Source organism: Nyctibius grandis, chromosome 5 (assembly GCF_013368605.1).
Source record: "Nyctibius grandis isolate bNycGra1 chromosome 5, bNycGra1.pri, whole genome shotgun sequence".
Lineage (NCBI taxonomy): Eukaryota > Metazoa > Chordata > Aves > Nyctibiiformes > Nyctibiidae > Nyctibius > Nyctibius grandis.
In genome coordinates, this window is record NC_090662.1 from 47,458,050 (window position 1) to 47,472,022 (window position 13,973).

Genomic DNA, 13,973 nt, shown 5'->3' on the forward strand with positions numbered 1-13,973 from the left:
AGTACGGCCACTCTTGATTTCCCAGAATATCAACTCTGCTTAAGTTTCAATTAAAAAGTATCAATTTCTTTTCTGTTAGAGTATCAGCTAAGACTCTTCACCTAATGTAATAGTGAGAAAAATATCTGGAATCTGGAATATTGTGTCCAGTTCTGGGCCCCTCAGTTCAAGAAGAACAGGGAACTGCTAGAGAGAGTCCAGCGCAGAGCCACGAAGATGATTAAGGGAGTGGAACATCTCCCTTATGAGGAGAGGCTGAGGGAGCTGGGTCTCTTTAGCTTGGAGAAGAGGAGACTGAGGGGTGACCTCATTAATGTTTATAAATATGTAAAGGGCAAGTGTCATGAGGATGGAGCCAGGCTCTTCTCAGTGACATCCCTTGACAGGACAAGGGGCAATGGGTGCAAGCTGGAACACAGGAGGTTCCACATAAATATGAGGAAAAACTTCTTTACGGTGAGGGTGACCGAACACTGGAACAGGCTGCCCAGAGAGGTTGTGGAGTCTCCTTCTCTGGAGACATTCAAAACCCGCCTGGACGCGTTCCTGTGTGATATGGTCTGGGTAATCCTGCTCCGGCAGGGGGATTGGACTAGATGATCTTTCGAGGTCCCTTCCAATCCCTAACATTCTGTGATTCTGTGATTCTGTGTGATTCTGTGAAAAAGCTTAGCTCTGCTGAAGTCCAGAGCACAAATAATTTTATAGCCAATCTCTGCCCTTGCTGGTTTGTTACTGCAACTACTTTTTGGATATATTTGTTACAGTGATAACACAGCTAATATTGGTGTGCCCTTAGTCACAAGCAGTATGAATAAGAAAGGGAAAAGCTTTTGCACTGATATGGTTTTCCTCTTGAACCTTCAAGGAGAAGGATAGACTTTCCTTCATTTTGCTTAGAAGAATTTAACTTTTCACCAGTGAATATGAAAAGAACATGAATTTAGCTATGCTGTTTTGAAGCTATTAATTTGTAAACCAGGGATTCGATTTTGGTATCCACAGCACAACGTTTTGCTCAAGGTTAAGACAGAATACATGACTGTTAAGACAGAATACATGACTAAACAACCAAAAAAAAGTTTAATTTAAAAAAAATTATTAAAAATGTGTCTACACTTAGAATGAATGAATTTTAGAAGATAAATAGTTTTTAAGACCAGAGTCCCTTTCAAATGTGAAAATGGGATTTAATCACAAAGAAGTTTGAAATGTAATATCTTGATGTAATCATCTCAAAAAATAAATTTGAGATGTCTAATTTCAGTTCTTATTTTACTCATAGATAAATGTGGCTTCTTGTGATGGAAAATGTCCGTCTGCAACAATTTTCAATGTCAACATTGATAGCCATTTAAGATTCTGTAAATGTTGTCGAGAAAATGGAACACGTAATCTGACTGTGCCACTACGCTGCTCAGGAAATGGCACTGAAATTATGTATGTCATTCAAGAGCCTATAGACTGCTCATGCCAATGGAACTGAACATTACTGTGGATACAATTTAATCTGTAGAATTAAAATGAGTTTCCTTTCACCAGACTCTCTTTTTTGACCTTGGATGGCTGTAGTACTCTGCAGAGGAAAAACAAAAGTCCTCAACTAGGCTTTATAATATAACTTTTCACAAATTTAGTAAAGATGATGTTGTTCATTGTTCTTCAAATTTTCTTTTTAAATATGTACAGAAAGAAAAATATACATCCTTTTGAACAACGTATAATTTAGCCATCATTTATTTCTACTCAGCAGCTTTCTGATGAGCCTTTGAATATTGGTTAATGTCTGTGTTTCCAGTGTTTTAAAATTTTGGATTGTGGCTACCTATCGAACTTCAGAATTTCTCAGTGGTTGTTTTCCTTTTACTTAGAAACTGCCAGTTGCGAACCATCACTGGTCCCATGTTTAAATGGGAAAGAAGCATAGTAGGGTTTTGAGAATGACTGAATAAATTTATTTTAAAAAGTGGGTTCAACTGAAACATTTTTGATCTTGCTGAAAAGTCTTATCTTTTGTCCATTTAGCTGTTGTCAATGACTGGACTCTGCTTACACTGTAAGTCACTGAGAAACACCACGATTGTGGTCTGTAAGTACCTGTAGTAAATCTCCAAAGCATATAGTAGAATCATAATAATGTCTTTAAACCTTAGACATTTATTTAATTTTTATATATATTATAAATATGAAGCATGACTAGGCAAAGGCTGAAGAGTTCAAGCTTTTCTGCCTTCATTCAAAATATCTAAAAGCTGTTTCTGATATGAAGGATTCTATTTTATATCCATTTTTCAGTTTTCACAAATAAGAAATTGGCTACTAGCTGTAGAATAAGAGTCTATGTGTATATATATTTATTAAAAAAACAGGATACTGCACATTTTAACTATTCATTATGAGTTTCTTCCTTTAATTTCCAGTTTGAAGATTTGTGTTCAGTATATTTTTATAAAATACATAAAAATTGTTTGGTTTTTTTTAAATATTGAGATTTGGACTATTGACTGAATTTAGGAGTCATAATTTTTGAGTCCAGGAAAAAAAAATCCAGGTAAAATATATGTTTTGAAGGCCTTAGGTGAGCTATTCATGTTCAATCAGGCCTTGAATGTCCATGATTCAGCACCTTATGCGGAATATACTCTCCCTTTTATTAAACATACTACATAATCTTATCTTAAAAACTAAGGATACAATTTTAGGCTTGTTTTTAGAAGATTACTTTGCTTTATAAACTCATTGAATGAAACTGGTTTAAATGATAACAGTATTTTCCTTATCATGGAAATTGTTTCAGAATTAAAATCCTTGTCTGAAAGTCTGAAAACTTTTTGACAGTTTTTATTTCAAGGTGTCATCATTTAATTACAAAAAGGTTGGATTATTACATTGGTTTATACAATGAAAAATAAGCAATATAAAATTAAAAAATCTTAAAATCCAAGGCTCTTTTGCTGGTTTGTGTGACAAATCTTTAAACGCTTGCTGTATTCACTTTGATGGCTTATAAAGAAAAATAGCATATACAGTGAAAACTGTCTTTACTAACAAGACTGTCATCTACTCATCCATTTCCTTAAAAAATAGTGACTTGGTTTAAAAATTAAAGAACAATCCATTGTGTTATCAGTAAAATATTTAACCATTGTACAGAAATAGTGATCACCTCACTATCAAAATAAAGTGCCATTTTGAGAAAGCATATGCTTCATTTGCACGTTTTTATGATTTTTATGGCAAATATTTCACTTTGTGCTATATACTGGGGCCTAGAACCAAAATAGTCTCTGAAATTGCTGTCGGAATGTGTGTACAGAAACTTGTCATGCAGGCCAGGAATGGAAATTAAATCATAGTCATAGCCGTAAAGTTTATATACTCACACAGCAAATTAAAAGGACAACTTTAAAAAGAAAAGCAGATCCTTAGGCCTTTTGTTTTATTAACACAGAGATAGGAATCCTATATTTGCATGAGGAAAGTTTGGCTCAGAATTTCTTAATGAATTTAGCATTCGATAAATTACTTAAGGAAGCTCCTACAAGGTAGCATTTTTCCATATAATGACCGAACACTTGATGTGTTTTGATTGAACCGCTGTCCTTTTTATAAGCAATGTGCTTTTCTAAGATTTAGAACTGTATTTGTAATTAAAGAGAAATCAATAAACATTATTTTGCAGCATGATAATAAATCCATGTTGATGCAATTAATTTACCTGTGCCACTAAGGATGAACAATAATGTAAAATCTTAGACAAACCTGGAAATTAAAAGCAGTTATGGTTAAAATTAACCCCATGATAACCTGTAATAGGAAAAATGGTATTAAAAGATCTTTTTCCCACTTAGCCAATTCATTTTTTTAAGTGCAACAATCAGTAGGAACTATGTCAGGATCCTCCCTGAAGCCTACAGCAAAACTTTTTATCTTCAGTGGAGATGGATATGGTCTAAGGTTGCCTTTCATTTCACAATTAAACTTCAAATTCAGGCTGCTTTGGTCTGGTCAGAAAGTGAACATCTATTAAAACTTGTGAGCCATTGTCTGGACAGCCACCCACTCCCATTACCCCCACGAAGGTGATATTGGCATAACGTGGTATGTATCATATAGAGTGAACAAGGCCTTGCAGGCCTTGCAGCGGATAGAAGGTTTGAAGGAGCCTGCAGTTTGGCAGGACTGTTCTGCTCCAAATATTTCCTCCATCTGCAACTTAAATATAAATGTAGATGCAGTTCACGGTTCTGTCTCGGTTTCCTCATCTCTCTTCAACTCTGCATTCCTGCCTCAACCCCCGGCCTCAGATTGTGTGTAACCCTGTTTGCGCAGGCGTCTTGTGAGCTGGTTTGGAAAGCTGATCCAACTCCAACCTAACCTAGTTAAATACCAAAATTAATTAGTTTGTTTATTATTGACTAAAAGAGCTTTAACACCCACAGAGTTCCCTCCCTTCTACCCCCTCTGAAACTGAGACTTGAATAATTTCTACTCCCCTAAATGAAAGGCTGGGAATGCATGCCTCTCGCAAACTCCCACGCTGCCTCCGGAAAAATGCGAGGAACTGGGGAGAAGCTGTGTGCATGACTGAGTGTGATTTGTGTAAATTGAGTGTAAATTGAAAGTAAAAACATATTTGCATGATTTCTTACTTTTCCACACTGCAGGCAGACATCTTCCCAAATACACGCACCTGTGTATTGGTGAAAAAGCTATTTGCACTGAGGTCTTTGTTACTAGTTTCTTTTGAGAGCAGGATCAGGCCTGAAGTATGACGTTAGAACACAGTAACAAGCCACATAATATACTAAAAAGTGGAGGTGTTTACAAGAACGTACTCCAGGGTGACAAATGGCCACTGTGCTGTTCACAGTGCTTAAGCAGTTACAAAATGCTGCTTCAGATGTGGCTCCTTTCCCCTTTCTTTTGCACCCCATTTTTTCCTGACACAAATCCAGTTTTTTTTCTCTTGACCTTCTGCATTGCTGATAAACTCAGCTTACAGAGCCTGGATAATTTTTTTTATTATTATGCATTGGTTCTGTGTAGTTCTTTCCATCTCTTTTTCATCCATCTCTCCTTTTATAAGAATTCAAAGGACAAACCCGATTTCCAAATATTACAGAGGTTCACCTTTGTGTAAAAACTTACTGCCCAATAAACATGTAGGAACCAATCAGGAATACTGTGGCAGAGGAAAACATTGACTTGAACAAATTTTTTTAAGTTCTGTCCCATCAAATCCTTTTCCAGAGGTTACCTTGATGTTATGCTGCTGGTGTAATCATGTGCTGGTATATGTCCTATGGAAAAATCCCACAGATGTGTGTTCTAGTACAGGGGACAAAACATAAATGAGTTGTCACACATAACCGTAGCAATATAGTGATTGTGGAGGGGCAGCATGAAGGCCAGAACATCAACAGAAAATTCTTATAGTTACAGTGGGACATGAACGTAAAAGATCTTTCGAGGGATAGACTTCAGCACTTGCCATTAATGCAAAAGAAAAAAAGCTTTTATTGAGGAAAGGTTATGGTCGAGAGGGTCTGCACGTAACATTGTGTACTCAATTTTCTCCAACCTTTCTTTAAATGCCACGCATAATGTGCAAGCTGCCTATAGAACAAGGAAACTTCAGAAATTATCCGTTATCAAGAACAAGTCACCACAATTTAGGGTGGAAGGGCATATTCAGAGCTGAAGAACAATGAACTTCAGCAATTGCAAATATTCAGTGACTAGTTCTTGGCAGCCACATATTGAGCATTTTAGAACTGCCTTTTTTGACTATTTTGAAAAATAATTCCACATACAGACCAATGAGGTGGTCATATGCCTATCAAAATCAGTGGTAAAAGATTCCCTAAGATCAGAGATTTGAGAATCTTACTCAAAGGAGATAGTCTGAAAAAAATGTCTTATACAGGTAGTTTCTACTTTTACAAGTAGGTTTTGTATGAAGAATGGGGGAACTTGAAGAGCTGCGTCTGTACTGATGTTGCATTCTGGAGAAAACCAATAGTTAATTATGTTAAAACTTAATCACTAGAAATGCTGAATAAAAGGAAAGTGGTTAAGTTTTGGGGAGTGTTCCTTTTTAATCAAAGGATGTGGAATGTGCCACACACACTTAATTTAATGAGGTTAAAAAAAAAGAGGGCTCCTGATGTTGCCTTGAAAATCGCCCCATTAATAAAGCCTCCCTTTGTGCTGGGTGATTACAAAGAGCTCTGGAAAAAAAAAAATTAGTATGTTTGCTTTGTAAAATAGCTGAATAGGCAGCAGCTAACTTGTGACATTTAAGGCTAAAATAGCATTCAGGTGATACACCCCCGTATGCTCTGTATGCGTGTGTGTGTTTCTCAGAGAGGCTGATTCAGTGTTTTGGGAACAGGGGTTGCAGCAGCTTTTGATAACACCTAAGAAAATACACAGTAAATAATATGAGTGTTGCTCATTTTTATGGTACATATACATACAGTAGCACTAATTTTTATTTATTCTCTAATTGCTTTGTCTGGAAATAATTTGTGAACAATTTTTATCAGCTTATTAAACTGATTTCATTTCAAAGAGCACAGTGGAAAACTAATTTTCTATTAAAAAGGTTAATTTAGGTAAGGTTAGGGCACTGGGAATTATATTGAGGTAAGTTTACCTCTGAATTCACTGCTTCAAACCTAGCCAAAGGCAGATGTCACCCCAAGTTTTTGTCTGAGCGAGTTCTTGTTCAGTAGCCTTTGGGAAATAAATCAGTGGTCCTACTGTTACATATGCTTGTCTATTCTTTGTTTATAGACGCTTGCACTGATAACTTTGTGGGACCTCTGTACAGAGGCCAGCAGCTGGATAAGGAGAATCAGAAATTCTGCTCCAAGAAGAAATTCTGCCCAAAGGAGGTAAATGAGGTTTGTTACAGTGACCCCAGCAGGGAGACAATGTCAGTGTCTATTTCCCCTTTGTGGCTATTCTCCATGTTTTACAGCAGGGATACTCACTGGTGAGGAAACTGGTGTAACAATGGGGAGTAATTGTACCGGTTCTGAGACCAACTTTATTTCTGAGACCAACTTTATTCCTAAAGTCTGATTTAACCCTTTTTCATGTAAAATCTAGAACTAAAAAATGCTTGTTAAGAGACTAGCTACTTAAAATGATACAATGCAATATTTCATGCTAGTTGCTTCTATAGTATTCGTTACTAATACTTCCCAGAGGCGTACTCTGAAACTCTGTAATGCCTAAGTGGAAAGTATTTTCTCAACGTACGTTAAAACCAGTACTCCTGGGAGCAACTTTCATATTTTGCACACATTTATTTACAAAGCCTCAAAGACATAGCTATTACATGTAAGAAGAGTTGAGGAACATGCTTCCGTAGGGAATTTAAGATGGGTCCGTATTCCAGTACAGCTGGGTAACAAAACCCAAGTGAGACACTGGAACAGGTTGCCCAGAGAAGTTGTGGATGCCCCCTCCCTGGCAGTGTTCAATGCCAGGTTGGACGGGGCTTTGAGCAACCTGGTCTGGTGGAAGATGTCCCTGGGGGGGTTGGAACTAGATGATCTTTAAGGTCCCTTCCAACCCAACCCATTCTATGATTCTATGAAGAACGGTGTCGGGGAGCCGATCAGATGGGGTGCGGCACTACAAAGCCCAACAGCTCTGCACACACAAACACTCAGCCTACTGCTCCCAGCACCGTAATGCCCCATCTGTCTTCCAGTGTTTCCCTTCGGCCCAGTAATTTTGAAGAAATAGTTCGACTGTGACTTCCTACATCTATACATATACATCTCTCTGAGCATCCCAGCAATTTTTAATTTTAACGAAGCGTTTGCGGTGCTGGGCTGTCGGTGGCTCCGCTGCTCGGCCTCACCGCGGGCGGCGGGAGGCCACCCCGCCGCCGCACCCCCTCACACCGGCCCGGCCCGCTGCCGGCGGAGACATCGCCTCGGGGCCGGCCTGGCGAGCGCCGGGCGGCGGAGCTGCTCCGCAGGGAGTGGGAAATCATCGAGAAGCTTCGGGTTTGAACCCCCGCGACGGCTCCGCTGGGCGTGAGGGGACCCGAGTGCCGGCAGCCGGGGCCCCGCCGCACGGCGCTGCCCAGTGGAACCCGCTGCTCCCCGTTCCCGCCTCCACCCTCCCTCCGGCAGCCGGGGTAAGGGCAGGAAAGGCCAGAACAAATCGGGGGTGCGGGGTGGGGGCAGAGAAAGCGAGGAGGGGAAGAGGAAAGCGGCCAGAGCCGGAGCGGAGGCCCTAGCCAGGCGCAGGTCGGTGTCTGTCCCCTCCGGGGAAGGGGAGCGTCGTCTCCCCTCAGGGGGCGGGGCCCGTGGGGCGGCAGCTGGTGGCGGGGGCCGCCCAGATGCCGCTCGCTCGGCTCTGGGCTCCGCAGCCGAGCGCTGTCTCCCGCGCTTCCCCCGCCCCGCCCGGCTCGGGGCCAACCTCGGGCGGTGCCTTAAAATGGGTGCGGCGGCCGTCAGGGCGTGGGGCCTGCCGCCGTGGGGGGCTGACAGGAGAAAGCGGCGGCGCTTCTTCGTTCGCCGTTAATGCCCAGGTCTTCTTGGTGCTGTGAAGATTTATCCCGGGAATTGCGTGATAACTAGAAATTTAAGAAGTCCTCTGATAAGTAGGTTGTGTGCGAGATAGGAAATTTGTCGGCTCTGCTTTTACATTGAGAAATCGGATTTTGTATTTTCTGTAAGCAATTCTAAACTTACTTATGCAGTTCCTGGTGCTAGTCTGATGTGCACCTGTCTTTTGATGAGAAAATTTAACAGAAATTATCATAAACTTATACTGTTTATTCCTTTTGGACACCCTAGCAAGACATATCAATGGGTTCTGCAGGTGTGCTTAGTACTTCCACGGAGAAGTGTTTTAAGGCTTATTTTGAACATTGAAAAAGGGGCACCTTGCTAGAAATGCGTACTGTGGAAAACAGCTGGAGTCTGAGGAAAGTGCAAGGGGTTACACTGATTTCAATGGATTGCGATCCAGTAATCACTCGTAAAACTTAAAAAAACCTTGATGTTTTTTACACTGAGAGGTTTCTAAATGACTAATGAACAACAGGCACATCCCCAGTTCAGTGAATTAAAGGACAGCCTTCTGCTGATCTCAGGAAACTTCATATGAGGCCTGGGAAGAGGCAGGGCCAGGGTGAAGACACAAATCTCAGGTGCACCATTGGCTGCTGCTCTATCTCTGTGAAGTACAAATATGTGTATGAGGTTTTCTCTTCTTATGTCTTAGATATTCTAACAGGATTTTTTTTCGAAGCTGTTGTGATTCCAACACATAAGAGGCACTGGGACTACAACGTTTCTTTCTCTATGGATCAAGCAATTCTCCTGCTTTTATTAAAATATTTCTTTAAGGTAAGAAAAATATTCCCTTTCTTGAAGGTGGATAGATATTCTAATTGAGTGTTGAAAATTGATGGTTCATGATTTGGACTTGTTTTTCGTTGTTCCAGCAGCCACAGGGAGCTGTCAGTTACTGCTACTGAACATTCCCAGTCTTCCTTCTATTTAAATTGTTGGAAGCTCTTTTGAGATCCTTAATCTGCTTTATTGCTTGCTGTTTCTGGTTTAATGTTGTTCCCCAGAAGAAGTAAGAGATCCCAGCATCTTTAAGTGCTAAGCTAGCTCATATTGCTGTGTAAATTTTCACCTTTTGGACACTGTGGAGACATGCATGGTGATGCTGGAAATTCAAGGTAATAATAATAATAATAATAATAATCTGGCTATGCCTTTAGGAAGTGTACTTCTGCAAAAAGTATTTTACTTTCTAATCCGAAACTGACATTTGTGGGTTAGCCCTTTGTGTTTGACTGTTATTGAAAGAACCACATACACAGGTACCACATGTATCTTTCTGCTTAATTTTCTATTACACTTTGTCCATGTTTATCTATATTTAGTTTTTGTATGTGTAATCTTTATTTTACATTTAGCTTAATGTGCTTTGCAGCAAAGGTGATTTCAAAGCTCTGTCAATTACTGGTACAATTACCACTCCCTTCCTTTGGAGAAGAGAGCTGTGTCTTTGGAGTGGTGAAATGCTGTTGTGGTACTCAGGCTCCTCGTATAGTCCTTGAGAATATCTGGATAGTGTCTGGTTGCACTGGCCAATTTTGAGCTTAAGAACAAGTGCTTTTTGTGGAAGCCATCATGCAGCAGTCTGTGATCTGCCTTAGGGAGGTTTCCTGACAGTTGCAGACTAGTTGAGACTGTTTGGCTCTTAAGGATGGTGGTATGGAGTGAAATGAGAACTTCAGTGAGTTCAGTACCATACCTCCAGCAGTGGCAAAAAGCACATCTTTGGGGAGGACTGTAAGAATAGCATAATGTGAGAATTACCTATACTGTGTTAGTTTCCCACCATTTGCAGCTTAAGGACTTCCTGAGACAGATGTAGTTGCAGTGTGTTTTGTGAGCTTTGCTGTAGTTCTCTTCTGTGAGGTTGTCCGGCCCCCTCTGAAGCCCATAGAAACTTTTAGTACTTGTTTTAAGCTTTGTCAGATAAACTATTTATTTTGTGAAGAACTGTCTCTTTTTGTTTACTTTGAATCTGGAACATACCAGTTCTTGTATTTCATTCTTCACAGTTCTTGTACTTGAAGAGAAAATGAAAAATCAATCTCTGCTTACTTCTGGCTACTTAAGATTTTACAGACCTCTGTTGTATTTCCCCTCAAGTGCCTCTTTTTCAGGCTGAAAAGCCTACTAGAGTCATATGTTGAGAAGCAGTCGACAGCAGAAGTCAGTAACTGTTTGTTGTTTAGGTCTCCTGGCTGGTGTGTAGCTAGCCTGAAGATAGATTTGAACCTTAGGTCTTTGTGGTCAATTTAATTTTTTTTTTTAATTGCTGCAGTCTTTGTGTAAGGGCCTAAAAGGTACTGACAAGGTGCTGGCAACGAAAAGGGACTTTCTAAATCCATCTCATGAGATACAAGTATGGTAAAATTTCTGTGTACATTTGCAAATTTAGTTCTTGTTTTTATGGTTTTTTGTGTGTGGTAGATTGCTTTACAGGACAACACAAAGTAATATAATAATAAAAATCCTAACTTTTATTTTAGTGTACTAGGCTTCCTATTTGATTTTTGTTTTGGTTTGGTTTTTTGAGCTGCATTTTCAGTTCATTGCTGAATGATGGCATTTATTTGTCATCCCAATTCACAAAGAAAATAAAAATGGAACTTAAAAGACAGAACTGCAATCTTTTAATAAATGTTATGTGATACGGATTGGTATCGCATGACCCAATTTCTCTGAATTTTAGAGGTGTGATTCTGGTTTATATCCTGTTAGATGGAAGCAACCTGTAAGTTTCTGATTCCAATTGAAATTCAAACATAGAAGGAACCTGCTTCTCTAAAGAGCTAAGCTGAAATCCTTCAAAAGCAGGTACAGTTATTAAAAAGGTAGTGTCAAAAATACAGAAGACTTGTGTCTAGAAAGAGTTGACCTCTGTAAGAACTTGAAACTCTGAATGACGTTTGTACTGCCATGTCTAAGTTGGATTGGTAGGGAGGTGTTTAATAAATTATTTCTTTACATCTTGAATGTTGCTGTTTCTTATTCTGAGATATTTGGAAGTTGTGAAAGTGATGCCACTAAAGTCTTTACCGTGTAATGTGAGAATGGGACTGAGACCTCCAGCTCCTGAGTGGCTGCTGTGATTGCAATCTGTACATTGCAAGTGAAATCTCTGACCTCATTTCTAAAATGATGACAGATTTCTCTCTTCCCAGTAGAGCGTTTGGGTCAGCTGACATGGTTTGTCCACCTCTGGAGAGGCAAAGAAAAATAGAACCTCTGCCTACAGAACTTGTAAAAAATTATGAAGCCTCTGTGTGTCACACAGTAGGGCTGGTAATACTGTTCCATATAAAAACTATTGCTAGCTGACAAGTTCTAGGTAAAAGTAGTTAAAATTGACAGAATTTAGTTATTTGGTTAGAGGTACATCTTCTGCATTTTCGACTAAGTTGCATTCACGTATGTTTCTTTTACAGGGTTCGGAGAGTCTAGACTGTGACGGAGTGAAAAAGCCTGCTAGAGTAGTTTTGATGGAGTGGACTGAGTTGCCCCAAGGAGAGGATCCAGACTATTATATTGTAACATACCAGCAAGCAGATGCTTTCAGTCAAAAAGTAAATTTCGTCAATCTAAGCGATAAGTAGTTCCAAATGTACTTAAGCTGTAGGTACCAGTAGTTAATAGCATTTGTTTAAAAAAAACAACGTGAAATAGCAAATAAAGAGAAAGTTTGGAAAGACTGTACTGAATTCTGTAATTCATGTCATTTATGTGCACTCTTACAGAGTCCTATTGAAGCCAGTGGGACTTAAAAGACCCTTGGGTATCCTGGTTGAATAAGGATAGATAGGCATACGTCCAAAGTTAAGAATACGCAAGTTCTTCAAGGTACTGTGGCTTGAAGGAGCTGTCTAACTTCTCCAGGAGAGCCACAGACGCTACCCCTAGATCTCTGTGGGAGGGCATTGTTCTTATTTTGAGCAAAGGATGTTCTGGAACTTATAGAAAATATGGCTATTTTAGTATGAAGGTGTTTGTTAATAGTTTGATTTTTAAAAGGTTTTGTTTTAAATGCATTTGGTATTTTGCAGTTTAACTACAGCCTTAAGTTTGACATGCTGCAATATAAGTTACCCTTTCAAAAACTTCATAGATCATTTATGAATTGTATTTTTATTACTTTCACTATATCCAGAAATTCTTTTAACTTGCAGAATGTAAGAAACATTTCTAAAGTTGAACAGAAACCTGTCAGTACTACAATTCTGCTTGAGGAAAATAAGAAGTATGATATCACAATAGAATCCCTAAAAAATGGCCGAATCATAAGTGTAGAATCATTTAAGACACGTAAGTAGGGTAGCACAAAAATGTTTTGGTATTGTCATAGTACAATACTGAAGATTAAAGAAGTAGGGGTTGAAATCCTGAGCTTACTCATGTATTCAGAAACTTTGCGTCAATGCATGTTTTCAGCAATGAAGAGTAGAAGGAATAATTTTATATAGCTTGTTTGATTGGTGTAACAATACTGCAATATGGGACTGATGTAAAAGTTTGGGAGATTTTTAAATGTTACACGCTATACTACAGTAATTCTAGGAGAAGAGGTTTATAAAACAGGGCCATTGAGGAAGTTACTTAAAGCCTGGAAATTTCATATCAACATAGGGTTGTGATTGTTTGTCTTACGTAAATTAAATATGTTGGTTAAATATTAAATTTTTTTGTTTCTGCTTTATGACAATCCCTCTTTAAAAAGGGTTAATGAGTAGCTTGAAGATCTTAGTATTGTGACTAAATGAAGCAAACTTTTAGTAAAAGAATTTGTGAGTCTAGCCACTGAACTTATAAAAACATAATTTATAGTTGTAAATCTGTTGAGGACCACAAGTCCCACCAATTACTAGAATGAAAGGGCTTTCTGATTTTAATTTTGTTAATTGCTTTAAAATAGTTTATAGCATTACCTTTGTACACATTACAAGTTCATACTAGCTTTGGGTGCAGTCTAGGATCTGAATAAGAACAACATCATTGGGAAAAATACAAAGCAAGTTGAAAACATCGCAGCAGCCATTGACTGCTGAAAGTTAGTATAGCTACAGGAAATAATTCATAGTTATGCTACTAATGTGTTACTGTACTTGACATCTACTACTTAAATGATAGCCTAGCAAAGTATGTACTTTTACAGTTAAACACTCCTTAAACTGGAGCTGGGTCTCTTTAGCTTAGAGAAGAGGAGACTGAGGGGTGACCTCATTAATGTTTATAAATATGTAAAGGGCAAGTGTCATGAGGATGGAGCCAGGCTCTTCTCAGTGACATCCCTTGACAGGACAAGGGGCAATGGGTGCAAGCTGGAACACAGGAGGTTCCGCATAAATATGAGGAAAAACTTCTTTACGGTGAGGG

The 13,973-nt window shown here is 39.1% G+C and overlaps 1 protein-coding gene across 1 annotated transcript in view; it reads left to right on the forward strand.

The window, feature by feature from the left end:
• The window catches only part of OTOGL (otogelin like), a 95,274-nt gene extending 93,788 nt beyond the window's left edge, over positions 1–1,486 (forward strand). Inside the window, exon 57 of the mRNA XM_068401736.1 lies at positions 1,286–1,486. Within this exon, the coding sequence (XP_068257837.1) occupies positions 1,286–1,486 (201 nt within the window). The remainder of the gene's footprint in view (positions 1–1,285) is intronic.
• The last annotated feature ends 12,487 nt before the right edge of the window (positions 1,487–13,973 follow it).